Source organism: Mobula birostris, chromosome 6 (assembly GCF_030028105.1).
Source record: "Mobula birostris isolate sMobBir1 chromosome 6, sMobBir1.hap1, whole genome shotgun sequence".
Taxonomy (NCBI): Eukaryota; Metazoa; Chordata; class Chondrichthyes; order Myliobatiformes; family Myliobatidae; genus Mobula; species Mobula birostris.
In genome coordinates, this window is record NC_092375.1 from 64113484 (window position 1) to 64139245 (window position 25762).

The following is a 25762-nucleotide window of genomic DNA, read 5'->3' on the forward strand; positions in this document are numbered from 1 at the left end:
GAACATTTTCATAGCATCATTATGCTAATTCTGCTGGACTATGATCTAACTGAAACCTGAGCAGCCATAGCTATTATATTAGCATTTTAGTGGAAAAGCAAATAAAAAGCTGCAGATGCTGGATATCTGAAATCTAAATCTAAAAGCAAAAGTAAAACTGGAGAAACAAAGCAGAACTTAAATGTTAATTCTGTTTTCTTCACACAGATACTGGCTCGCTTGCTGAGAGCTTCCATTTTTTTTATTTTATTATTTCAGTGAATAAGTTCAAATCAGCAACATATAAAAGGGAACAGCAAATTACATAATGCAATATAAAGAAATCTACTATTCACTGTGGTGAATAGTAAAATAATAGCATTAGGCAAACTCTATTCACATCAAGAATTCAAAACCAAGCGAAAGCTGATAAAAGTTTGATAAGATGAAAAGCTGCATACATCAAGCCTACAACTTTTGCATTAGGTCCTCTCGACTAAAATGTACTTTACTCTTGGAAGTCTGGATGCTGCAAGTTTAATCAGAGATAAACACAGTTCTTCCATTTAGTTTCTGATTTTTGAAAAGCCTTGTAACACTTTTAAGAGATTGCATGGTGAATGAGCAGTACCAAACATGAAAGTTGTTTTTATTGTAAATCATTTTCATTGTAGAATACTACATTTTACATAACTCACTTTGTTTCTCAGAAGCTTCTATGTAACTGTTTATAATTATCAGAGATGTGTTTAACTCTTGGAGGGGTCCAAGTGGAAATACCAACCTGGAAATATTGCTAACATCAATAGTATGTGGTCAGCTTGACCTCACACTCATAACTCCAATAAGATTTTCATTTAAAACAGCTGGAAACATTAAGCAAAATTATTAGAGCATAGAACATAGAACACTGCAGACCATTCGACCCACAATGTTATGTCGATCTTGCTGCCATTTATACTAAATATCCTCCTCCTGGTTATCATCCATATCCTTCTATTCCTTTCATATTCATGTGTCTATCTACAAGCTTCTTAAACTCCATCAAACTGCTTCATTCATTACTACTCTTGTAAACTACTCCAAGTCCCTACTGCTCTTTGCATAAAAATTTGCCCCTCATGCCATCTTTAAAGTTCTTCGTTCTAACCTTAAAAGTATGCCCTCTGGCATTTATCGTTTCTATATTGGGGAACAGATTCTGACTGCTACCCAAACTATGCCTCTCACAATTTCAAAAACCTCTAAATGTCGTCTCTGAGCTTCTGACGTGCTAAGGAGAATAACACAACTCTTGTCCACCCTTTCCTTTTAGCTCAATACCCCTACCAGTGAAGGTAAGCATTCCGTAAGTCTTCTTTACTACATTATCCCCTTGCATTGACATTTTCAGTGAACAATGGACCTGGACCCCAAGGTTCTTCTGTATCTAAATGCTATTAAAGTACCTATCATTAACTGTATACTTTCTCCTTTCATTTGACCTCCTAAAGTGCAATATCACACATTTGCCGAGATTTAATTCCATCTGCTACTTCTCTGTCTGATCTATATCCCACTGCATTCCTTGGTGGTCCTTACAGACTCAGAGAAATACACATAGAAACAGGCCCTTTGACTCAGCTGGTCCATGCCCACCACAGCATCCTCCCCGCTAGACCCAGTCACCCATAACTCTCACAACATGTTGGAGGAACTCAGCAGGTCGGGCAGCATCCGTGGAAATGATCAGTCAACATTTCGGGCTGGAATCCTTCGTCAGGACTGTGGAGAGAAGGGGCAGAGGCCCTATAAGGAAGGTGGGGGGAGGGTGGGAAGGAGAAGGCTGGTAGGTGCCAGGTGAAAAACCAGTAAGGGGAAAGATAAAGGGGTGGGGGAGGGGAAGCAGGGAGGTGATAGGCAGGAAAGGTGAAGAAGGAATAGGGGAAAACACAATGGGTAGTAGAAGGAGGCGGAACCATGAGGGAGGTGATAGGCAGCTGGGGGAGGGGGCAGAGTGACATAGGGATAGAGGAAGGGAGGGGGAGGGAATTACCAGAAGTTGGAGAATTCTATGTTCATACCAAGGGGTTGGAGACTACCTAGACGGTATATGAGGTGTTGCTTCTCCAACCTGAGTTTAGTCTCATCATGGCAGTAGAGGAGGCCATGTATGGAAATATCTGAATGGGAGTCGGAAGCAAAGTTGAAGTGGGTGGCTACTGGGAGATCCTGTCTGTTGTGGCGGATGGAGCGGAGGTGCTCGACGAAGCAGTCCCCCAATCTGCGTCGGGTTTCACCGATGTAGAGGAGGCCACACCGGGAGCACTGGATGCAATAGATGACCCCAACAGACTCACAAGTGAGGTGTTGCCTCACTTGGAAGGACTGTTTGGGGCCCTGAATGGTGGCAAGAGAGGAGGTGTAGGGACAGGTATAACACTTGCGCTTAGTCTCTCCCCTTCATTTACCTATAAAAATGTGTTTTAAATGTTGCAAACATACCTGCCTCCTCCACTTCCTCTGTCAGCTCATTCCAGGTGCTCACTACCTTCTGTGAAAGAAGTTACATTTTCAGTCCCTTTTAAATCCCTCCCATCTTATATCTGTGCCCTCTGGTTTTGAAATACCCAACTATGGAGAAAAGGCTATGACTGTCTATTGGTTTTTAATGACATAGCAAATATTACTACAAGGCTTCCACTATCTCTTCCCTGTCCTCCCATAAGTTTAGTTTGTGCACTTGGTCAGGGCTTGGAGTTGACCAGCTTAATGTGCTGAAAATACCTCTTTCCTCACAATATTCCAAGACCTCACTACTTACTACCCTCAATCCTTTACACTAACCACAATTCCACCAATCACAATCTTGCTAATCCACCCATCTATATTTTCATCCAAATTATTGATATACTCTACATCACAAACAGCAGAGGACACAGCACTAATCCTTGCACAACACCAGTTGATCACAGATCTCCAGCCAGGATAACAGTCTTCCACCCCTAGTCCCTCTGTCTTCTATAGGCAAGCCAGTTTTGAATCCAAACTTACAATTTACCCTGGAACATATGTACCTTTATCTTCTGAATCAATCTGCCATGAGGGACCTTGTCAAATGCCTTATTAAGGTCCATGTAGCTAATGACCACTGCCTTGCCCTCATTAAGCATCTTTGTCGGCTCCTCAAAGTCCCACTCAACTTTGTAAAACATGACCTGCCCCACACTAAGCTTGCCATGTGTGCACTGACAATGTCCGAAACTCAAGTGTGGAGGAAAGACAGGATGCCAGTGTAAGAGGGGAACCAGATTTTATCTGCAAGAATTCTAACAGAACATCAGTGGCTAAACCAGAATACACCGTGAGATGTAACATTCTCAAAATTAGGACCCTACAATAAGCACTAATTGGGCATCCACTTAAGTAACACAAGTAACACAGAATCCCAGAGCCTATCAAAATAAAATTAGCAAATTTAAACAGAAAGCACCAGCAGACCACATTACAAAGAGCAAGTCGCTCGAGAAAAAAAACAAAAAGAACTCTAAACAATTAACAACTCTCGTTAAATGACAATTAACCATTTTAGGTGCTCTTAAGAACCTTGGAGCCCAACACTCTCTGGCCACCCATACAAGCCCGAAGAGCACATTATAAAGCCATACTGACTGTCCCTAAACTGGACGTGTCTTTCCAAATGCATATCAGTCCTGTTCCTCAATATTATCTCCAATGCTTCCCTAATACTGAAACTAGTCCCACTGATCTATAAATAACTGGATTATCTCTATTATTGCTTGCTTTGTACAAGCAGAGGTGCAATTCATGCTTCGAGAAATCTCCGCTAACAACACCAAATATTTCTATGTAGCAGGCAGCTCCACAACTCCACGGTTGTGAGAGTTGTGAGTCTGCTCAAACTCCCGCCTGAACACGATAAATGCCGGTCACTGAAAACTCACCTTTTACAGGCTTTTGGACCATTGGAGTCTGAGCGTGCCAAACAGTTGCTCTCCTTACCCGGCCTCAGCGATGCTAAGCCTTCAGAGCTAATGGACCACATGCTGTCTCACCTGGGAAATCAACATCCTTGTTTTGTTTTTAAAGATCTCTTCATGCAGCAAATTCCTGAGCAAGTTCTCATAGCCCTCACTAATGCACCCGTGATGGACTATAGGGAGCTTACTAAAGTGGCTGATAGTCTACACTTAGCTAGGCAGCAGTGCATCATTCCCATTCCTCCTCTTTGCTCTATCGCAATAAGCCCAGTCAGCAAGGTCCCCAAAATAAGGACACCTATAGCTGTGAAACAGATGATGCCAGGCCTGTGCTTTTACCACACTTGCTTTGGTAAGAACGCCAGGAAGTGCCAACCGCCTTGCAGCTTTGACAATGCCAACGAATCCGGACATCAGAGGTCTGTGAACACCATGGGTTCCAGCTGCCAGGGTTGTCTACTGTTCATTACAGACACCCTTTCAGGGCGATGTTTCCTGAGTGACACGGGTGCTTAATTGAGTGTGTTGCCAGTATTGCCTATTGATCAGAAGGCAAAGGGTGATGAAACCTCACTGGAGGCCGCCAACAACAGCAGTATCCGGACTTATGGGACACAATATGATGACACTCTGTTTCAGTGGGCGACGTTACACGTGGTAATTTGTCCTGGCTAAAGTGGCTAGACCACTGCTCAGCGCAGATTTCCTGTCCCCAAAGACTGTTGGTCGATCTTAAGAACTGCCCTATAGTTTATGTCAAGGGATTTGCATCGTTTCCCTGCTCCCCCAATGAGTTCCCCATAACGACTCTGTCAAGCACCTGCACCACCACATGTGAGTTTTCTCAACTGCTGGTTGAATTCCTAAACCTCACCGAGCTCACATTGTCCACGACAGTCACAAAACATGGGGTCAAGCACCACATTTCACAACTAGCCCACCAGTCCACACCTGAGTGCATAGACTGGACCCAGAAGAGTTAGCAAACCAGAAGGCTGAGTTTGTCAATGTGGAAAGACTTGGCGTTGTATGCAGGTCGAAGAGACCCTGGGCTTCGCCCATCCATATGGTCCTTAAATCCAATGGTAGTTGCCACACATGTGGTATTACTGATTCCTTAACGAGGTCACCACCCCCAATCGCGACCCAGTCCCACATATCCAAGACTTTTCAGCATGTTTAACCAGAAAGTCAATTTTTTTGCAAAATCGATTTAGTTAGGAGCTACCATCAGATGCCTGTGTGCTCGGAGGACATTTGCATGACAGCTGTGATAACCCCATTTGGCCTCTGAGTTTCTGTGCATGCCGTTTGGGCTGAAAAATGCAACACAGACTTTCCAACGGCCAATGGACTCTGTAATAAAAGACTTAGACTTCTTTTTTGTTTACCTTGATGACATACTTGTCGTCAGTGCATGCAAATCCGAACATGTATCCCAATTCCACACACTTTCTGAGTGCTTAAGCAAACACGGGTTGATTACTAACCCTGCCAAATCCCAGTTCGAATTGTCAACTATTGACTTACTCAGCCATCACATCTCTGCTTGAGGTATGAAACTCCTCCCATCAACCCATCAAAAGTAGTCGCTGTAATGGATTTTCCACTGCCCTGAAGTACTAAAAAACGACAGGAGTTTTTAGGTATGGAGAACTTCTGTTACCGCTTCATTCTGCGAGCTGCTGAACATATGCTTCCCCATGTAGTCTGCTTAAAGGCAATACTCCTAATCATGTGCTTGACTAGTTGACGGACATGACCAGGGCATTTGATAATACCAAAAGAGTTCTTTCTAATGCAACCCTACTGACGCACCCATTCCCCAGCACACCCATGACTGTTACTGCTGCTGCTTCCGACCACGTTGTGCATGCTGTGCATGAACAGTTGGTCATAGGCATATGGCAGCCACTCGCCTTCTTCAGCCACTATTTCTATCCCCCCGAAAGGAAGTACAGCGTTTCGGTCTCTATCTGGCTGTCCGGCCTTTTCTTTTAGAGGTTGCCATCTCACAGCATTTGTTGACCACAGAACCCTCTGTTCATGCGATGGCCAAAATATCAGACCCTTGGTCTGCACAGCAGCAATACCATCTTGCCTACATAACCGAGTTCACAACTAATAGAACACATGTAAAGGGGGAAAATAATGCCGTGCCTGCTGTCCTCCACCACCAGCCACTGGGGCCAGATACACTGGGGTTGACTATGCGGGCGTGGCAGCCGTCAAGCTACTGACGCAGAGGTCCAGGCTTACAGAACAGCTGTCACAGGCCTGTGGTTGGCTGACATTAAGTTCCGAGAAGCTGGGGTTTCTCTCCTGTGTGATGTCTCAACTGGATGCCCTCGTCCCATCGCACTCGCAATCAGGAGGTGGACTGTTTTTGACTCTATACGTGGTCTTTCACATGCGGGCTGGAAGGCCACACAGAACTTGTTTGCACTAAAGTGTGTTTGGCACGGCCTCAGAAAGGACGTGCGTGATTGGACTGCAGTTTGTGCGGAGTACCAGCAGGCAAAAATAAACCATCATGTTCAGGCACCGTTGGCACCTTCTGAGCGATGGTTTAACCATGTCAATGTGGACCTTATTGGTCCTCCTCCCCCTCCCATGGTTTCATACACCTTCTTACCATGGTGGATTGCACACCAGGTGGCCAGAGGTCATCCCCCTGGCATTGACGGCAGCCGCAGACATGACACGGGTGATCATCAGCACCTGGGTTGCTCTGTTTGGCACCCCAACTGATATTTCCTCCGACCACAGTCCCCAACTCAAATCACTTCTGGCCTGCGATAGCCCAGAACCTCAGTGTTAGGCTACATCACTCCACGACGTATCACCCGCAGACCAATGGCCTATGCGAGTGGTTTCACCACTCCTTGAAGGCTGCTCTGAGGGTTCCCTGATCGATTATTGTTGGCATGATCATCTTCTGTGGGTCCTGCTGGGGCTCAGAACAGCTCCAAGAGGACCTGCAGTCATCCATAGCAGAGTTAGTATGCTGGCAGCCATTATGGGTGCCAGGTGACTTCATTCGTGATATCATGGCGGCCTGGTTGGCCTCTGAGCAGCGTTCCATGCTCCTCAGAAAATATATCCCTTGGGCCCCCTTACAATGGCCCGTTCCACGTTTTGGAACAGGGAGAAAAGACCTTTATCATAGATGAGAAGGGTAAACCTGAACTTATTTTGGTAGATTGCCTTAAACCAGCCCACCAAAATTTGGAGTATGTCAAGGCACCTCTGGACAAAGCCTGGAGTACCTGTGGTTCCTCCACCCATGGAACACTGGACCTGAGCCAGGCAGCTCATCCGAGTTCCAGACAGGCTCGCAATGCTGGTTTTAGTGAATTCTGGACAGGCCTGTGTGTAGGGTAACATAACTGAGAGAAACATACATAATTCATTTGGGGATTCACTTTCAGAGGCTGGTCTGACGTGATGACGTTATTACATAAAGGGTTTTAGCACACTTTGAATTCAGTTTTTTGGTGTTCAATAAGTGAGTTTCTATGGCTTTTCTGAAACATCAGTTCCTCCACCGTTTTATTTGTGAAATCCTACAACAGCTGGCGACGCTCAGCAGCTGACTTGTTCAGAATTAAAACAGCAGTCAGGGCTATGGTATTTTCTTTGTTTTTAATTTGTTTTACCAGAGGATGCTGGTACATCACCTAAAATGAATAACAATTATCTTCTGCTGGATGAAATGTAAAATGGATCTTAGTAAAAGTTACATCTGACACTGTCGGAGAAACACAGGAAATTTTCAGTAGAGTTCTACAATGCTAAAAGCATGTAAGTAAAAGGGTGACAATCACAAGCTGCACAGTTCCCTCTTTATTCTGCATTTTGTGTCGCCATTGTTCCCTTTATACTGCCTCGGTATACTTATACTTGGAATAATCTGTCAGGGTGGCACATTAAACAAAGGTTTCCACTGTAACTTGGTGCATGTGACAATAATGAACCAATTGCCAATTGCTCGCTGAGCAGTGACAGTGGGGTTCAGCGATGGTTAGCCCCTTCAAATCAGTTGCGTCATTCTGTTCCAGTGTACAGTCAATACGCTGTGTGCACTGAATTAATGCACCTAACAGATCTTAGAAATCACGCAAGTATTTGTGAAGATCAAAGTCAACATTTCTACTCAGTACATAGCAATATAAATGGAAAATATAGGTGTAAACATGTGGAACCCAGCAGTGTACTGTATGGAAAGGCAATGTGGGCTACATGTTTAATTGGATATATTCTTTCATTTTATCAGAATTCTCAGGGAGCATCTTGGGGAGAAAGAAGTTTCCATTTCTCTACTAATTGATTCTGTACAGGATGGAGACTTAGGAAACTATTCTTGTTATGTTGAAAACGGGAATGGACGAAGACAAGCAAGCATTCTTCTTCAGAAGAGAGGTGAGTAGTTTTGCATTTGTTATTGGTTTAACATCGCTGATTGATGACAAAGAAATATAAAAAAGCGGTTCAAGATATGTCTTTACATAAAACTATTGAGATGCCAAGTTCATGCCGTGCCTGTCCTGCTGGGTATAAAATAACACAAAGAAGGAAGCTGACAAAGAACTTCATAAATAATATGATAATTTCTTCTCAGGAAGACTAATTACTGAAATTACTAAAACCAGTGGACTGAACTTGCTCAATTTATTGTTTCCAGTAATATGATTTGATTTGGATCCCTTGTGATTTCATTTATAGATTTGAAAATGCAACCATTCCTTTCCAGTGCTTTGTGCAATGAGCTGAGCACTCCTTAATCTCCTTATTTTGTAATAATTTTGTTTTAGATTCAATGTATTTAAAATAGCATTTGAGTTCAGATAAGCTCCAAAGCTAAAAAATCCATGTTTTTTTTGTACCCATTTGCCATTCCCGATCCAAGTTGCCAAGACAACCTCGTCTTTCCCGAAAGCTTCCCATATAGACCCTCTGTAGTTCATCTAGTCCTTTTGTTCTCCCCTTCATTTTCAAGATGCAATGTAGTGATGGAGAATGGGCATTCTTCCCAACCTATAACTTGAAAAAAGCTATTCCCTTTTCTCAGTTCCACTATCTCCATCACATTTGTTCTTCGGATGAGGCTTTCCATTCCTGAACATCAAAGATATCCTCCCATTTCAAAGAATGGGGTTTCATTTCCACCACTATTGAAGCTACCCTCACACACATCTCCTCCGCTTCCCACAGTTCTGTCCTTACCCCATCTTCCCACTGCCGTAACAGAGATAGGGCTCCTCTTATTCTTAGCTACCAACCCACGAGCCTCCATATCGAGCACACAATTCCCTTGCTTCCACCATCTACAATGGGATCCTACCACTAAGCACACCTTTCCTTTCCTTACACCCCCGCCCCGTCACCACTCTTTGTTTTACATAGGGATTGCTCTCTATCTGACTCTCCCTTGTCCACCCACTCAAATCTCCCCACCGATCTCCCTCCTGGCACTTATCCCTGCATGCGTAACAAGTGCGACACACATTCCGACACCTCCTCCCTCATCACCATTCTGCACCCCAAATAGTCCTTACTGATGAGGTGACAATTCATCTGCAATTCTATTGGAGTCATCTATTGTATCTGGTGCTTACAGTGTGTCCTCCTCTATATTGATGAGATTAGACATAGATTAAGGGACCAATTCATCGACCACTTTTACTCTGGTGCTCTTTCCATGGATGCTGGCTGACATGCTAAGTGTTTCCAGCATCCTTACTTCCCAGCTTCGTAGTCCCCCACCCACTCACCTTCCGCCTCACCTGGTCTCACCTATCACTTGCCACCTTGTGCTCCTTCCCCTTCCCACACCTTATTCTGGCTTCTGCTCACTTCCCTTCTGGTCCCGATGAAGGGTCTCAGCCCAAAACATTGGCTATTTATTTCTCTCTGACCGGCTGAGTTCCTCCGGCATTTTGTGTGTGTGTTACTCAAGATTTCCAGCATCTGCAGAATCTCTTATGTTTCAAATGAATTACATAGTCTGAGAAGTCCTTTGAGAATTCCAGAAGGGACACAGAAAGCAATATAGCAGTCCATCTATTTCTTTTGTGGCTGATCATGAAGAGTGGAAGTGTATTTGGATAATGTGGAAATAGAGCCTCAATTGACTGAAGCTGAAAGGTTCCTATCAGTTGGTTAACCAGCTGAGAGCATATTCATATCAGTTCAATGTGTTTCAATTGCCTGTATACTTCATATTATGGTATAAACATTTCCAGTCGTTTGACGTCTCAAGAGGTTTGTGTGCCATCTAGTCTGAAGATAAGCTTAGGTTTTAAACTAATATACACTCTCAGATAACTTGACAGTCTAATACTTCCATGGGGATGCTTGTAATCACCACTTTAGCCAGATATGACACACATGTCAGTTTATGTTCTTTCTCTGTGATTTACACTCATCTCCCTTTAACATAATGATGGAATTTGGTGAGACCACCCAACAAAGAAACCACAGGTGTAGGTGTTCTGTAGCAGAAACAGTAAAGTGACGCTCTGGTGTAAAACTGAGCAAAGCTCCAATGCACAAATACCAGCTAAGCAGTTGTAATCTCATTGAAGCAGCTCAACAATGTCATCAATTGCAAGGACCAGCTGAGTGCCACCTTCTTATTCTAAATATAAGATCACAAACTTCCTAACCCTGAATTTTTTCACCTCTAACTCCTGTGAGAGGTTCACTGACACCTTTAATGTTTGTGAACAACTCTTGACATTTTTTATAAACTAAGAAATCTATTTTTTTCCTTTTTGTTCGGGTGCAATTAGGGCAGTACCAAAATGAAGGGCCGGTTGCTTAACCAAACTGCACAGTGTGTGCTGCTGCAGAAGCAGCAATTACATAGCTGCAGGACCCTGAGCAATTTGTTTTTCACAACTGTACAACTTGTGCAGATCTTGCAGCAGAGGATGCTTCCTTTCTCCCGTGTGCGCATGAGATGAACCCAGAATAAAAACTCCATGGGGCATAATGGGGCTGCCAAACAAAAAAAATGAATGATTCACATGACAAAAGTGCAAGTGTTTATAAATCTGTGAGCGATACAGGTTTATCGATGAAGTATTTAGATAGAAGGGAAGAATTGCTTCAAAGTTTCTAAATCATATTGTAAACTGCTTTGGACAATGAAGTCAATCTGTTTGCACCTTCTGCACAGAAGCAGTTGTCACTTCATTCTTGTTGGAACTTTGATTGTGACAACAGCAGGGTTCTGTGCTAGTTGCTTTTAAATGCTGCTCTGTGGAATGTGATACCATAGCTGCCTTTATGTTATTTCTATTCTGCCAATTGCAATTTCCCCTTAGCTTTACCGCTCTCTAGTGTTGATTACATGAAAGGAAACACCTGTTATTTAACTGTTCTGCAATCTAATTTAAATTAGAAATGCTCTTAATTTAAACTGCGAATCCGTACACATTCTTATTCAAAATACTCTGATAGATTTCTCAGGTCAACCTCTCTGAATAACAAATTTTGCATAAAACCTTCTATTTTCATAGCTTTCAGGGTATAAAGTGTTCCACTTCATCTTATGCATCACCGACTTGCTCCTTTAAAAATGTAATTACTGACGAAGCATTCCCGGAACGATCTGATCCCTGGCCTTTGGAAAGTTAGTTCATACAAGAAAAATGTGCTCCAGCCTTTGAGTTAGGAAAAGCTCAAACAGATCTTTTTGCACAGTTAGTGAGTGATGCAAATTGAATATTCCTTGTCTATAGGCACCTGTGCCTATATTTATTTATGATAAACTGAATGTAAAATGAGGTGCATGTTTTATTGAATAGTCATTGTAAATGCTTTGAGCTTTTGAGAAGAGTAGCATGGTAGATAGTTACTGTGCCAGTTTGAATCAGAATCCGAATCGGGTTTTATAACTGGCGTACTGTATGTCATGAAGTTCGTTGTTTTCTCAGAGGCAATACATAGCAATAAAAACTATAAATTACAGTAAGTATATATACATATACATATATAAATTAAATTAAATAAGTAGTGCAAAAAGAGAGGAAAACAAAGAGAAATACAGAGGTAGTGTTCCTGTACCTCATCCTTGATGGTAGAAATGAGAAGAGGGCATGTCCTGGGTGATGGGGAGCCGCCTTTTGAAGGTGCCTTTGATGCTGGGGATGTTAGTGCCATGTTGGAACTGGCTGAGTTTACAACGTTCTGCAGCTCTTTCCAATCCTGTGCAGTGCCCTGCTCCATACCAGATGGTGGTGTAACCAGTTAGAATGCTCTCTACATTACATCTGTAGAAATTTGCAAGTGTCTTTGGTGACATACCAATTCTCCTCAAACTTTATAGCTGCTGACGTGCCTTCTTTGTAATTACATCAATATGTTGAAAATCAATAGATCCTCAGAGGTGTTGACACCCAGGAACTTCAAACTGCTCACCCTTTCCTCTTCTGACCCCTCAAAGAGGATTGGTTCCCTTGACTTCCCCTTCCTGCAGTCCACAATCAATTCCTTGGTCTTACTGTTTGAGTGCAAGACTGTTACTGAAACAATACTCAACCAGCTCCTGTACACTTCCTCATCACCATCTGAAATTCTGCCTACAACAGATGTGTTGTTGGCAAACTTATAGATGGTGTTCGATCTGTGCCTAGCCACACAGTCATGGGTTTAGAGAGAGTAGAGCAGTGGACTAAGCACATTTGGGACACTTGAATAGATAAAGGCTTTAGCTTGATTTCTTTCTGGCGTCCTTTCACACAAAAGCTTTTTGCTGCCATGTTGTTTATTTTGTGAGCTAAAATATGCAATGGGGCATCTGAGACTTTGGTAATTAGCAATTAATGCACAAAAATTTACCCCAGTTCAATTACCAACAGAGGATGGTTTGCTGTACAACCCCCATAAGTTTTCAACCCATTTGCAAATGGGCACAAACTCTGAACAGTTGCAGGAGTTAGGCAAACCATAGATTGAAGTCACCCACACATCTTAAAGCAGTGGTGCATAACTACAACTTTTACTGGAAGTTGGATGATGGCTCCTGTTTAGAAGAATGTTGATGCAGGTGTTGAAGAAAGATTTCCCACTTTCCCAGTGCTGAACAAAGGCTGCAGTGTATGCCACCCATTAATCCTGGTGAAGTCAGTCTCTCCCTCCAGCAAGTCCCTGGCATTGCTCATCTCATTGATGCAGGCACAAGATTTGCCTTCATGCAGCAATGTGGTCTCCTTAAAGGTACATCTCACACAAACTCATTTTTTTAACTTCCTCCTGCAGCCAACTCCCGACATCTATGATCAGTTCCCCAGGAGGCTCTATTTAAGAACTTGGAAATACATATTAAGTTGCAGATCATTAAAAATACAATTGAACTGCTCTTGGCACAGTGGGATTGTACAATATAATGAAAAAAAAATAACAAAGCACTCTGCAATTGCAACTGACTATTACATTTTGCACTTAAAAGATGATTATGTTGATTTTTTGGCAAAGTATTTACATAGTTTATTAAAACTGTTATCACTTATCAACTGTGGAGTTGAATTGAAGACCTTTCTGCAGGTATGAAAGCATCATAAACTTTGTATTTACACAAATCAGGGAACAGGAAACCACTGAACACAATGTCCATACAGGAGGCAGTGTTTCTAAATACAAGGAAGTTACTTTTGAGCTAAGTCTTCCACAGTAGTTGAGGTCTTTTCAGATGGGGTCTGGTAAAAGGTGCATTAAGAAACTACAAAAATGACTAGAAAATGTAGTGAAGTCAGTGAGATTCCTACTTCCATTGGTGTGATGAGTGACTGGCTTTTCCATTGAAGGTCTGGTGGTTACACTGTCAGAACATTCATGACTGACTCCATTGGTCCAGTCACCTTTTGACCTGAGAAGAGCCTAAGTGCTGGCAGATTTGTTTCTGTCCCTTAATGCTTTGGAAGATTGTGTTGGAAGATGTGGAGATGCAGCGAGAGAAGTGGTGTACTTGCGGAGCTCCACTTATATTTTTACAACGACATGAATGCTCTGCAAATTTCTGATAGGCTGCATTTGGCATATCGTGTGCATTTTTGGTCGTTCTATAACAGGAAAGACATGGAAGCTTCAAAGAGGATGCAGAGATGGTGGCATTTAGACAGACACAAGTACATGAAGGGAGTAGATGCACGAGGGCCCTGCACCGACAAATGTTTCACTTGGCATCAGCTTTGGAACAGACATTGTTGACTGAAGAGCCTACTCCTGCACTGTACTGTCCAACTTCATTATTCAATGGAATGCTTCTCTGAAGTATGTTTAAAGTAAATAATTTCAAAGTCCTCATCAAACCCAAACCCTATCTTTATGAATGTAGTTAGTCAGATGGCATGGTGATTGACAATGGAGCAAGTTTGCTGATGATACAAAGATTGGAGGTGTAGTAGACGGTGAGAAAGGTTTTCAGAGCCTGCAGAGGGACTTGGACCATCTGGAAAAATGGGCTGAAAAATGGCAGATGGGGTTTAACACTGACAAGTGTGAGGTGTTTCACGTTGGAAGGACAAACCAATGTAGATCATAAAGGGTTAATGGTAAGGCACTGAGGAGTGCAGTGGAACAGAGGGATCTGGGAATACAGATACAAAATTCCCTAAAAGTGTCGTCACAGGTAGATAGGGTCGTAAAGAGAGCTTTTGGTACATTGGCCTTTATTAATCGAAGTATTGAGTATAAGAGCTGGAATGTTATGATGAGGTTGTATAAGGCATTGGTGAGGCCGAATCTGGAGTATTGTGTTCAGTTTTGGTCACCAAATTACAGGAAGGATATAAATAAGGTTGAAAGAGTGCAGAGAAGGTTTACAAGGATGTTGCCGGGACTTGAGAAACTCAGTTACAGAGAAAGGTTGAATAGGTTAGGATTTTATTCCCTGGAGCGTAGAAGAATGAGGGGAGATTTTATAGAGGTATATAAAATTATGATGGGTATAGATAGAGTGAATGCAAGCAGGCTTTTTCCACTGAGGCAAGGGGAGAAAAATACCAGAGGACATGGGTTAAGGGTGAGGGGGGAAAAGTTTAAAGGGAACATTAGGGGGGGCTTCTTCACACAGAGAGTGGTGGGAGTATGGAATGAGCTGCCAGACGAGGTGGTAAATGCGGGTTCTTTTTTAACATTTAAGAATAAATTGGACATGGATGGGAGGTGTATGGAGGGATATGGTCCGTGTGCAGGTCAGTGGGATTAGGCAGAAAATGGTTTGGCACAGCCAAGAAGGGCCAAGGGGCCTGTTTCTGTGCTGTAGTTTCTATGGTTCTATGGTTCTATGGTAAATGGTTGGGCTTGAGTGGCCAGTTTGAAAGGGAAGAGGAATGATATGCGCAGAGGTGAAAGTAAAATAACTATTCACTACAGAAGTCTACAGATTGCCACACCATCAATACAAATGTTTTAAGTCACTAATGTTAGTGATACAAATCTATTGGTCAGAGATTTACTTTCATGCTTGTATATGAGTGAGACTGAGGTGCGTAAGTAGAACAGACCATGAGTGTGAGGGGAGTGGATAATGATGGAGAAAAGAAGGTACAAATGAAGTCCGTATCCTTGGCGAACCCCACTGATGTTCAATAGACATGCAAGTCATTCTGTTCTCTTTATTTCAGAAGCAAATCAGCATCCTTTTGTTAAGATCTGCTTCAGAATCAGAATCAGGCTTATTATCACTGATATATGTCATGAAATATGTTGTTTTGTGGCAACGGTGTAATGCAAAGCATAAACGTTGCTATAAGCTGCAAAAATGCATAAATAGTGCAAACACAAATAATGAGGTAGTTTTCATGAACAGTTCAGAAATCTGATACTGGAGGGGAAGAAGCTGTTCCTAAAACTTTGAGTGTGGATCTTCAGGCTTCTGGACCTCCATATCTATGGTAGTAAGGTAAAGAGTGCATGTCCCAAACAGTAAGGGTCTTTAATGATGGATGCCACCTTCTTGAGGAGCAATCTTTTGAAGATGTCCTCCATAGTGGAGAGAATTTGAACTGGCCAAAGCTACAACCTTCTGCAGCTTCTTGTGATCTTCTTGATTGGAAGCTGTATACCAGCTGTGATGCAGCCAGTTAGAATGCTCTCCTCCACATATCTATTGAAATTTGCAAGAGTCTTTGGTAACGTATCAAATCTCCTCAAACGTCTAATGAAATAAAGCTACTGGCATGCCCGCTTTGTGGTTGCATCAATGTGTTGGACCCATGATAACTGTTCTGAGATGTTAATGCCCAAGTACTTAAAGCTGCTTATCCTTTCCACTGCTAACAACTCAACGAGAACTGAAGAGTGTTCTCCCTACTTCCCCTTCCTGATATCCATAATCAATTCCTTTGTCTTGCTGATGTTGAGTGCAAGGTCTTTGTTACAATAGTGAGTGAGATTGTGTAATTATGATTGCATTGTATAGATTCACAAGGAAGAAGACATCCATAGATATGAAATGCATTTCCCTCATCTCCACAACATGTCATTACCTCTCCATATGCCTTTTCTTTTTTTTGTTAAGTCACACATTGACTCAAATCATTCCTCTTCTCTTCCTGATCTCAGGCACTTCACTTTTAGGTTGTTTCTCTTCTGTGGTTTCCAGCTGATGAGACTCCAGACCATCAGCTTTTCATTTGCCTTCCATTTTTTACTCTCCTGTCGCACTTATTCGCAAAAGTCTTTCCTATTTCCAATGTTGAAAAGTAAGAGCTTGAATGTAATCTTTCATTCCTTTTATTTCCTTTGTTTTGCCCCTAATTTGATGCATTTCTCCCCACTTTGTTAATTGTTAAATAATTAAGATATGTACAGTATTAGGATAGATATTTCTCAGCAGAACACATTTTATTTTATGTGTGCTATGAGTCCCTTGACTGAACATAATATAGGTGATTAATAGATTATAGCAATTCATGGGTTAAATTTAATATTAATTTACCCAATCTTCTTGTCATAAGATGCACATGCCCAAATCAGGTTCTTGTTAATTGTCATGCTTTGAAAGATATCTCTGCTGATGGTTAGGTTTTTGCATCTGAGAAGCAAATCCATGTGGGGGAAGTGCAAGAAGGCGTGTGATGTGTGAGAGAAAGTGTGAAGTTAGAGACACAATCGGATGCATGACAGCTGTAGCAAGGTTCGCATGCCGTTACTTCCTGTAAGGTGAAACCTAACAGCACAAATGGCAGCGATGCTTCACTCCCCAATGAGCTCAACACCTTTTATGTGTGATTTGAAAGGGAGACTACGTTGTGATCTTCATCTTGGAGGGAGACGTCAGAACAACCTTCAAGAGGGTGAACCTTTGCAAGGCGATAGGCCCCAGTACTTAGCAGGATACTGGAAATCTGCACTGACCAACTGGCTAGGGCGTTGAAGGTCATCTTCTGCCACTCACTGCTACAGCTGGAGCTTCCCACTTGCTTCCAAAGGGCATCAATCATATTAGTGCCCAAGAAGAGAAGGGTGAGCTGCCTCAAAGACTAATGCCTGGTAGCACTCACATCTATTATGATGAAGTGCTTCGAGAGGTTGGTCATGCTTGAGGAGTGACCTGGATCCATTCCAGATTGTCCACTGTTCACAACAGGTCAACAGCAGATGCCATTTCACTGGACCTTCACTCACCTCTGGAATAGCTGGGCCATGAATCTGCACTCGTCATGATGCTCTTCATTGGCTACAGCTCCGCATTCAACCCTATTATCACTGCAAAGGCATCACTAACCTCCAAGGCCTGGGCCTCACAACCTCACTCAAAATGAATAAAACCCAACCCAGAGATAAGCAAGCAAGACACTAAAGGAAAATGACCAGCCAAGTAAGGAAAAACAGACAACACACAAGAGGCAGGCAGAAGGGTAACCCTATTCTCAAAGTTCAAACTTCAAATAATTTATTATCAAGGTACAGTATGTATATGTCACCAAACATTATGCTGAGTTTAACTTTCTTGCAGGTATTCACGGTAGAACCAAGAGGTATCAATGAAACTCTGCACACAAACAAAAACTGACAAATTGTCCAAATCCAAAAAGAAACAAGTAATAACAATAATAAAAAAAAATAATTAAATAATAAGAAGAACATGAATACTGGAGTCCTTGAAAGTAAATCCATTCATTGTGTTTCATGATCAGTTCAGTGTCGTGGTGAGTGAAGGTGTTCATACTGTTTCAGAAGATTGATGATTGAAGGGTAAAAACTGTTCCTGAACCTTGTGGCATGGGACTTTACCTCCTTCCTGATGGTATCAATGAGAAGAGAACATGTTCTGGATAGGGGTTCTTGAAGATAGATGCTACTTTCTTATGGCAGCGCTCTTTATAAATGAGCTCACTGGTGGGGAGGACAATTCCTGTGATGGGCTGGGCTGTATAAATTACTTTTTGTATGCTATTCCATTCTTGTAATTGGTGTTTCCATACCTGACTGTGATGCAACCAGTCAGAATACTCCCTACTGTGCAATTGTAGAAGTTTGTCAGAGTTTTAGATCCAAATCTGCACAAATTTCTAAGTAAGCAGGGTTGTTGTCATGTCTTCTTTGAAATGACATTTATGTCCTGGTCCCAGGAGAGATCCTTTGATATGATAAAGCCCAGGAATTTAAAGTTACTGATCCTCTTCACCTCCGATCCCCTAAAGAGCACTGGTCTGACCTGTACAATGCCAGAAGAGTTTAACTAAAATAACATTAGATGTATTGTATTTGGTCACTTTCATTGTAAGTACTTGTAATGGGAATGCTGATAGTAAGTTCTGCAGCTGTCATTACATTTATCATTCAGAATTATTGATAATACTGCTAAATGTGTTGTAGAAATCATACTAATGAAAATCTGTGCGAACCTATGATAGATCTCTGTCAGAGAATAAGGTTGGGTTTTATTTTGAATGAGGTTGTGTTAAACCTGGAAGTCCAATGATAAAAACCCCCAACTCAGGTCAGCACTGTTAAAATGCAACTCCCAAGAATAACTTTGGACTTCCAGGTTTAAAACTACTGCATTTTAACAAAAGATAAAGCACTGAAGGAAGAGTGCAGACTACCCAGATTATTCTCAAACTCTATTGTGAAGTGTTATGAAACTATTCATTGATACCTGCTTTTATTCATTGTGTTTGCCCAGGAAGTTGAATTATCTATCTATCTATCTATCTACACCTTCTGCTTAGCTGCTGCAGTGATGACAATGGTGTGCTTCCTGCTATTGTGATTCAAAAACTTGTCCATTTGCAGTGCACAATCCAGAACCTATCTCAAGCAAAACAACAAACAGTTAAATCTTACACCACCTGACCTGATTCAGCATAAAACACAGTATCACAATGACATTTATGCTCTGCACATAGAGAATATGTGATTTCAGGTGACACTGTAAACAATCAAACACACAATGCTTTATAAACCTAATTAAATTCTAAGACACTGTACATATGTTTAAACCAAAAACAGCAAATCTCCTTGCTTTATGGTACAGTACAATCTGATATCCTCTGCACAGCATATATGCTGTTCACTCTTCACTATTTCTTTATTTTCTTCAATTGAATTTCTCCTACAGTTCCTCTCCAGTAACTTTTAAGCTATACCCTGCCTTTTCTCAATGCACCGTCATGTTATTCTCTAGTGCAGACTGGTCTTTGCTTCCTGATCCCAAACTCGCTCTTTGTTGCCTTGTTCACAGTCCATGTTAACTAGAATTTTCTCTAAATTTAACTGCACCAGATTGGTCCTCCCCAATCTGATGACAGCGAAATGAAGCTGACTTTTGAGTTAATCAGCACATTTGATTGTACTCCTTTTATTCTGTTTAACAGAGCAGCTATATCAGGACTAGGATGATCTGGAGACCTGAATTGAATAGGGGCAAATATCTAGAACGCAAGATCATAGGACATAGAGTAACAGAGCTCTACAGCATAGAAGATGAGCTCTTCAGCCCATCTAATTCATGCCAAACTGTAATTCTATCTACTCCTATTGCCCACACCTGGACAGTGGCCACCCAGCCCCCTCTCATCCGTATACTTATCCAAGCTTCTCTTGCATATCAAAATCGCACCTACATCCACCACTTCCAATGGCAGCTTGTTCCATACTCCCACCACCCTCTGAGTGAAGAAGTCCCACCTCTGGTTCCACCAAATATTTCACCTTTCATCCTTAACCTATGACCTCTATTTATTGTTTCACCCAACCTCAATGGAAAAGGCCTGCTCGCATTAACCCTGTCATATCCCTCATTACTTTTTATGTAATTACGCAAAAAAAAAATGCTATTTTGTATATCAGAATGTATTGAGACGGCTGTGGAATTTCCTTCTTCAAAATGGTGTCCCAGCATCAAACAAAAATCAACAGCACTTACTCCATTTCTTTCTCAGTTTAATTAAACATTATTGCAGTATTTCACCTACCATTTTATTAATAATGTCAATTGACTGCTTGGAACTCCATGGGCACATTCCCTATCAGTGAACAGAACCAAGTGCTATACTTCAATGTCAAGCTCAGTGTCCTGTGTCACAGGGAATTTCAAAGAAATTAATGACACTTAACAGTCTCTAATAAGTCTTTTATGAATGCAGCTCATGTTTACTTCATTGCATGAGGTGTATATTGTCAAGGGACTGCACATTTACACTTAAGATGTTAATTCTGTGTGCACTATTTAATAAATTAAGCAAAACTTAAATTAACACTTTTATTAATAGCCTTATTAATGACAATTAACAGTTTTAAACAGAGCTTAGAATAAGAATCAACCAGTTAGGCAATAATGGAAAAGGAATTTCCATGTGAATTTCAACCTGAGCACATCGGTCTTTCCTATGTTTTGTACTGATTGATAATTCATTGTGTTATTTACAATCTGGTTATTCATCAGTGGAAGAATAGGCACATGGAATTACCAGGCATTTTTAATCAATGTATTAATAAAATTATCGTGTGTGTATTCCTCAAGAAAGCTCTTTTAGTGCAAATTTAAAATTTATATATATATTATATTATCCAATCAAATGTCTTTTGTTTGTAGTGAAATGCAAATAAGTTAAAACAAATTTAAGCAATAAGATTTGCAATGTAAGCAAGTACTGTGTTCTGGGTTCTGATTGTCAGTTGGGCAGAAAGTAGGAATGCTTGGTCAGTATGCCCAGAATGAATTTTGAACCACATCTATAGAAATGTTTGTGTTACTTTTAAAGAAAGTAAAGCTCTTAGTGACCAAACATGTAAAAAGAATACGCTCCCATTTTACAATTAAAACACAAGGAGTAACTAATAACTCAGTACTGGCTGTAAGGAATATCAGGCATTGGGCTGGAGTTTGTCTCTGCCCAGTGTTTGTTCAGTATATAGGTGGAGGTTGCACTATTCATTATCTGATTATATAATGTCTGTGGGCTGTGGTTCCCAAAATGTGCACCCACCACTATCTGGGGACTCTGGGCAATCTCAAAAGCAAGCAGTCATGCAAGTCTCAAGTTTTAAAGAAAGGTCACTTTCATCCCAGCATCTTCATCCAGCTTAATGACTGACCAAGCCTGCCTTCTATTTCCAACCTTCACAAACATAGTACTCTGTGGCCCAGGTCCCTCCCACACCATGTGACACTTCATCAAGGTACTTAATTTGCATCATTTCACCTCTTCCACTGTCATTCATGGTGGTATTGAACCTTAGCCACTTCCCCTTCCTCTGCGATGTTCTCTTCCCTCTCTTGGTAACTTTTGCACTTTTCTGTTCCAATGATGCCAGCCTCTTTAGCTGTTGATATTCATTTTACTGTTTTGGCTGGACTTACGACATGCTCTCTGAAATTCCCTCCTTTATCCCTTATTGCTCTTAACCCATTTCCATTAGCAGCCTCCATAACTTATTGTTTCTAGAGGAGTAACACCTCACTTTCTGCTTCTTTGCTTTTCTCCTGGAAACAATATACTGGGAGAAATTTTAAACTGAACTCTTATTTCCAAATGATAGTTTAGTGACATATTTTCTTTCAGCAACATTGAGTGCAAATTTACCTCTAATGTGCAGCTGTTAAAGAGAGAATGAAAAATCAAATATAGTTTCATGTTTCTTGAATCTCTAACCTTCATTTGATCAACAATTTTAGGGTGCTGCTCACAGAGTCTCATAGCTGGGGCATTTCTTTTTTTTTGGCGTGTGGCCTGTGTGCGTGCGAGTCTGTGCGTGTGCGTCTGTGTGTCCGTGCGTCCGTGATGATGGATTTTTCATGGCTTTTTTACAAGGCGAGGAGCGAATGAGAGAGAGACTGTGTGGCGTGCCACTCCCCACACGGACATTTTTCACAGCATTTTCCCTTTGTTTTACGAGGTCGAGTTGCGATCTCGACACTCAACCCGGCATGGATGGAAAACGTACTCGGGGGGGGGGGGGGGCGGATCCGACTGGTTTCGAGCTCCCGGGTCCAGCGCCAATGTCGTTGCGCCACCAGCCAGCCCACAGCTGGGGCATTTCTAAAGATGTTTGAATCCCAAGATGGTCTCTGCAGTGGTCTGACTGCAGCTGAACCACAGGACCATCACAGCTTCTGAACAAATGGCAGTGTTCAGTTGTTCAACTTCAGCAAAGACTTTTGTGACCCATGATCTCAGTGCTGACTGTCTGTACAATTGATGCTGTTAAGATACAGTACCCATCTCTTAAATACAGTGATCCAATATAACTGAATACTGACAATAGCCTCTCCATAACAAAAATATGTCAGGACATTCAATATACATAAAATGAAATTCTGCTGAAAATCTGCATGAGAGTATGTTTATCCAAGAAATATTTCATGAGCCTTTAAAATGAAATTCTTGTACATCAAATGCAGTTGGAATTAAATAATGATATATTGTATATTCTTGTATATTCACTGACACACTAAAGGTAAGACAGAATGGAACATTCTTATCGGATCTTTGATTCTGTAGTTACATTAATCTGTGTATGTATCCTACCAATGGCATGTACTTTATTTAGATGGAAATATAACTGCTCGTGTGAAAATGAACATCTATAGATGCCTGAATAACATTTATTCACAATTGAAAAGCATGGTTTTGTTAGCATTGGCTGTTTTAATAAACATGTAGAAAAGTTATAGTTCTGTAGATGATTGAAAAGGCATCACACACTTTCACATGTTTACATGTTAGTTCGTTCAGTGGCTGTAAATATGGTATTCAAAGAGTGATGTTAGTTTTAAAGAGGGCACTTGAATCATTTTAATTCATGGGAGGGTCAAAGTGATATTTGTACCTGCAATTGCCAGTACAATTTAGGTCCATAGCGTTTCCAGGCTATTGTATTTGCTGACGGAGATGACTGCAGGTGGACTGCCTGCCATTGTCTGACTCAGATTGAGACAGTGCGCAGGAGGACAATTTGATTCATAGTGCCTGCACCGGTCAGACACTGCTCTTCAAGAAATAGATTTTCATGATGTCATTCCCTACAGGTGAATTTTCACCTTTCCTGAAAGCTGTTCTATAAAATGGCTGAGTAAAGCTAGAGAAATGCTGAGCCTATAGGTTAACAGCTGGATGCTGGTCTCAGTTGACTGTCTCTCTTTGCCTGCAGTAACTGTGGCAAGTAAATCGGTAGGCCAAATCATCATTGCTTCAGCATCCACCTACACTAACCTATTCAGGATGCTGACCTGAGAGAGGTCCACAAAGCAGAGCAGGCATGGCCTGGACCTGAGTAAATCCTGGTGCCTGCCCAGGAACTGCTGCCAAGGGGCTTCAAACGTTTGTCAAATATCCCTGATAATTATCTGCTCAGCCAGATCTTCTAACAAGCTGAACAACTCAGTTCTCTTGCATGATGCTACAGAAGATCACAGCAACGCAAGACATCTTTGTTGCCAACTCGGTGCAGAGATCCACTGGAGAATTCTGCCAGATGAATCCATTCACTGTGCGTAATGCTATGAAGCCAATCACAAAGGCTTGCCGAGGTAGCTCCATTCATTCAGCCTGACATTAGTCCCTAGCTGATGAATGAGTAGGTTGTTAGCTTCAACACTCATTCAGTTCTCATGGGATCAAGGGTTATTGACTCACCTTGCAGTCATATCTACCCGCAGTGCATCATCTGAAAAAGATTTCATCTCCTGAATGAGCAGTTAATAAGCAGTTCGAGGCAGAAAAGTTCTGAGATGCTACAACTCTAAAATGAGAATAAAAAGTATTAGAAATGCTTAACTATGCAGGGAGAAACAAGATTGACGTTGTTGGTCAACAGCTTTTCACTGGAAGCCAGAACTGAGTTCTGATGAAAGGTCATCTGCCCAAAATATTGGGTCAAATTGAGCCCAGAATTGATCAGCTCTTCCATAGGATACTGCTGCCCATCTGCTGGCTCTCCTGTGTATTGGTATTGTTTTTTTATTGTCACATGTTTCAGGACGCTGGAGCAGGGACCCAATTGCAGACCAGTTACTGTGCACACTGTGTTATTTATTGAGTAACAAATCAAATCACTTTGAGTGCCAACAAAGTCAGCGTCAAAGTTCAGGCAGAGATCAGAACATCTAGAAAAATCCAAAAATCAGAATCAGGAAAACTCACTGGCACAGTTTGGCAACAAACAGGTGAAAACACAGGACTAAAATACGCTGGGCAATAAACAGAGAGGCAGGTGATAGGTGGAGCACAATGAGACACAGGGGGCAGCAATACAGGTAATAATGGGAAATAGGTGAGGGTGGAGTACTCAGTGATTCAGGGGCCAAAGTAGAGCAGGGGCAGGGACAGGAGCACATGTGGCATGAAAACAAACAAGAGAACACGGCAATACAAGACCACAGAATAATGGCTACGGGGAAACACACAAAAAGACAGAATTCATCTGGAGGTACTGACACATGTACCAATATACAGTGAAAAGCTAGTCTCGCATACTGTTCATACACATCAAATGATTCCAGAGTGTATTGAGGTAGGACAAAGTAAAACCATAAGAATGCAGAATAAAGTGTTAAAGCTACAGTGACAGTGTATCTAGGCAAACAATAATGTGCAATATCATAAAAAGATAGACTCTGAGGTCAAGAGTCTACCTATTATACAAGAGGTCCATTCAAGAGTCTTTTAACAGTGGGATAGAAACTGCCCATGATCCTGGTGGTGTGTGCTTTCAGACTTTTGTATCTTCTTTCTGACAGGAGAGGGGAAATATAAAATGTCCAGGGTGAGTGAGGTCTTTGATTACGCTTAGTCCATTACTGATGCAACAAGAAATGTTGAGAGAGTCCATACTGAGGAAGCTGGCTTCCTTGGTGTGCTGAGCTGTGCTCACAACTCTGCAGTTTCTTGCGATACCAAGCCATTATGCATCTATATAGAATGCTTTCGGTGGTGGATTGGTAAAAATTGGTGAGCGTTGACGGAGCCCTGCTGAATCTCTGAGCCTCCTGAGGAACCAGAGGCGTCGGTGAACCTTACTGGCCTTGATGGCTGTACCAGGGCATTCACCTTCCATGTCTAGAGTGACCCTAGATCTCCTGACATTGGAGATGAACTCATTTGCAGTTTTTAGTTTGTCTTTCTGTTCTTTTTTTTGAATTAACTTAGGGTTAATTTATCTCTTTTTAACTGCATGAATAATAATTGCTAATTCAATAATGTTGTTGAATTACTTGAATTCATTTAATGTCAGAGGTTCTTGAAGTCAGGCTGTCAAAAGCAATCAGGACGGTCCAAGGTCTGGGGCTTCAGTAGCTTCTGCCTGAGCCATAGAAGGACGATGGAATGGAAAATTCCATTTCA

The 25762-nt window shown here is 41.7% G+C and overlaps 1 protein-coding gene across 1 annotated transcript in view; it reads left to right on the top strand.

Moving 5' to 3' along the window:
• Positions 1 to 25762, top strand: part of LOC140199805 (interleukin-1 receptor accessory protein-like 1) — a 786158-nt gene that overhangs the window by 727745 nt on the left and 32651 nt on the right. The window contains exon 6 of the mRNA XM_072262294.1: positions 8236 to 8381. Within this exon, the coding sequence (XP_072118395.1) occupies positions 8236 to 8381 (146 nt within the window). The remainder of the gene's footprint in view (positions 1 to 8235; positions 8382 to 25762) is intronic.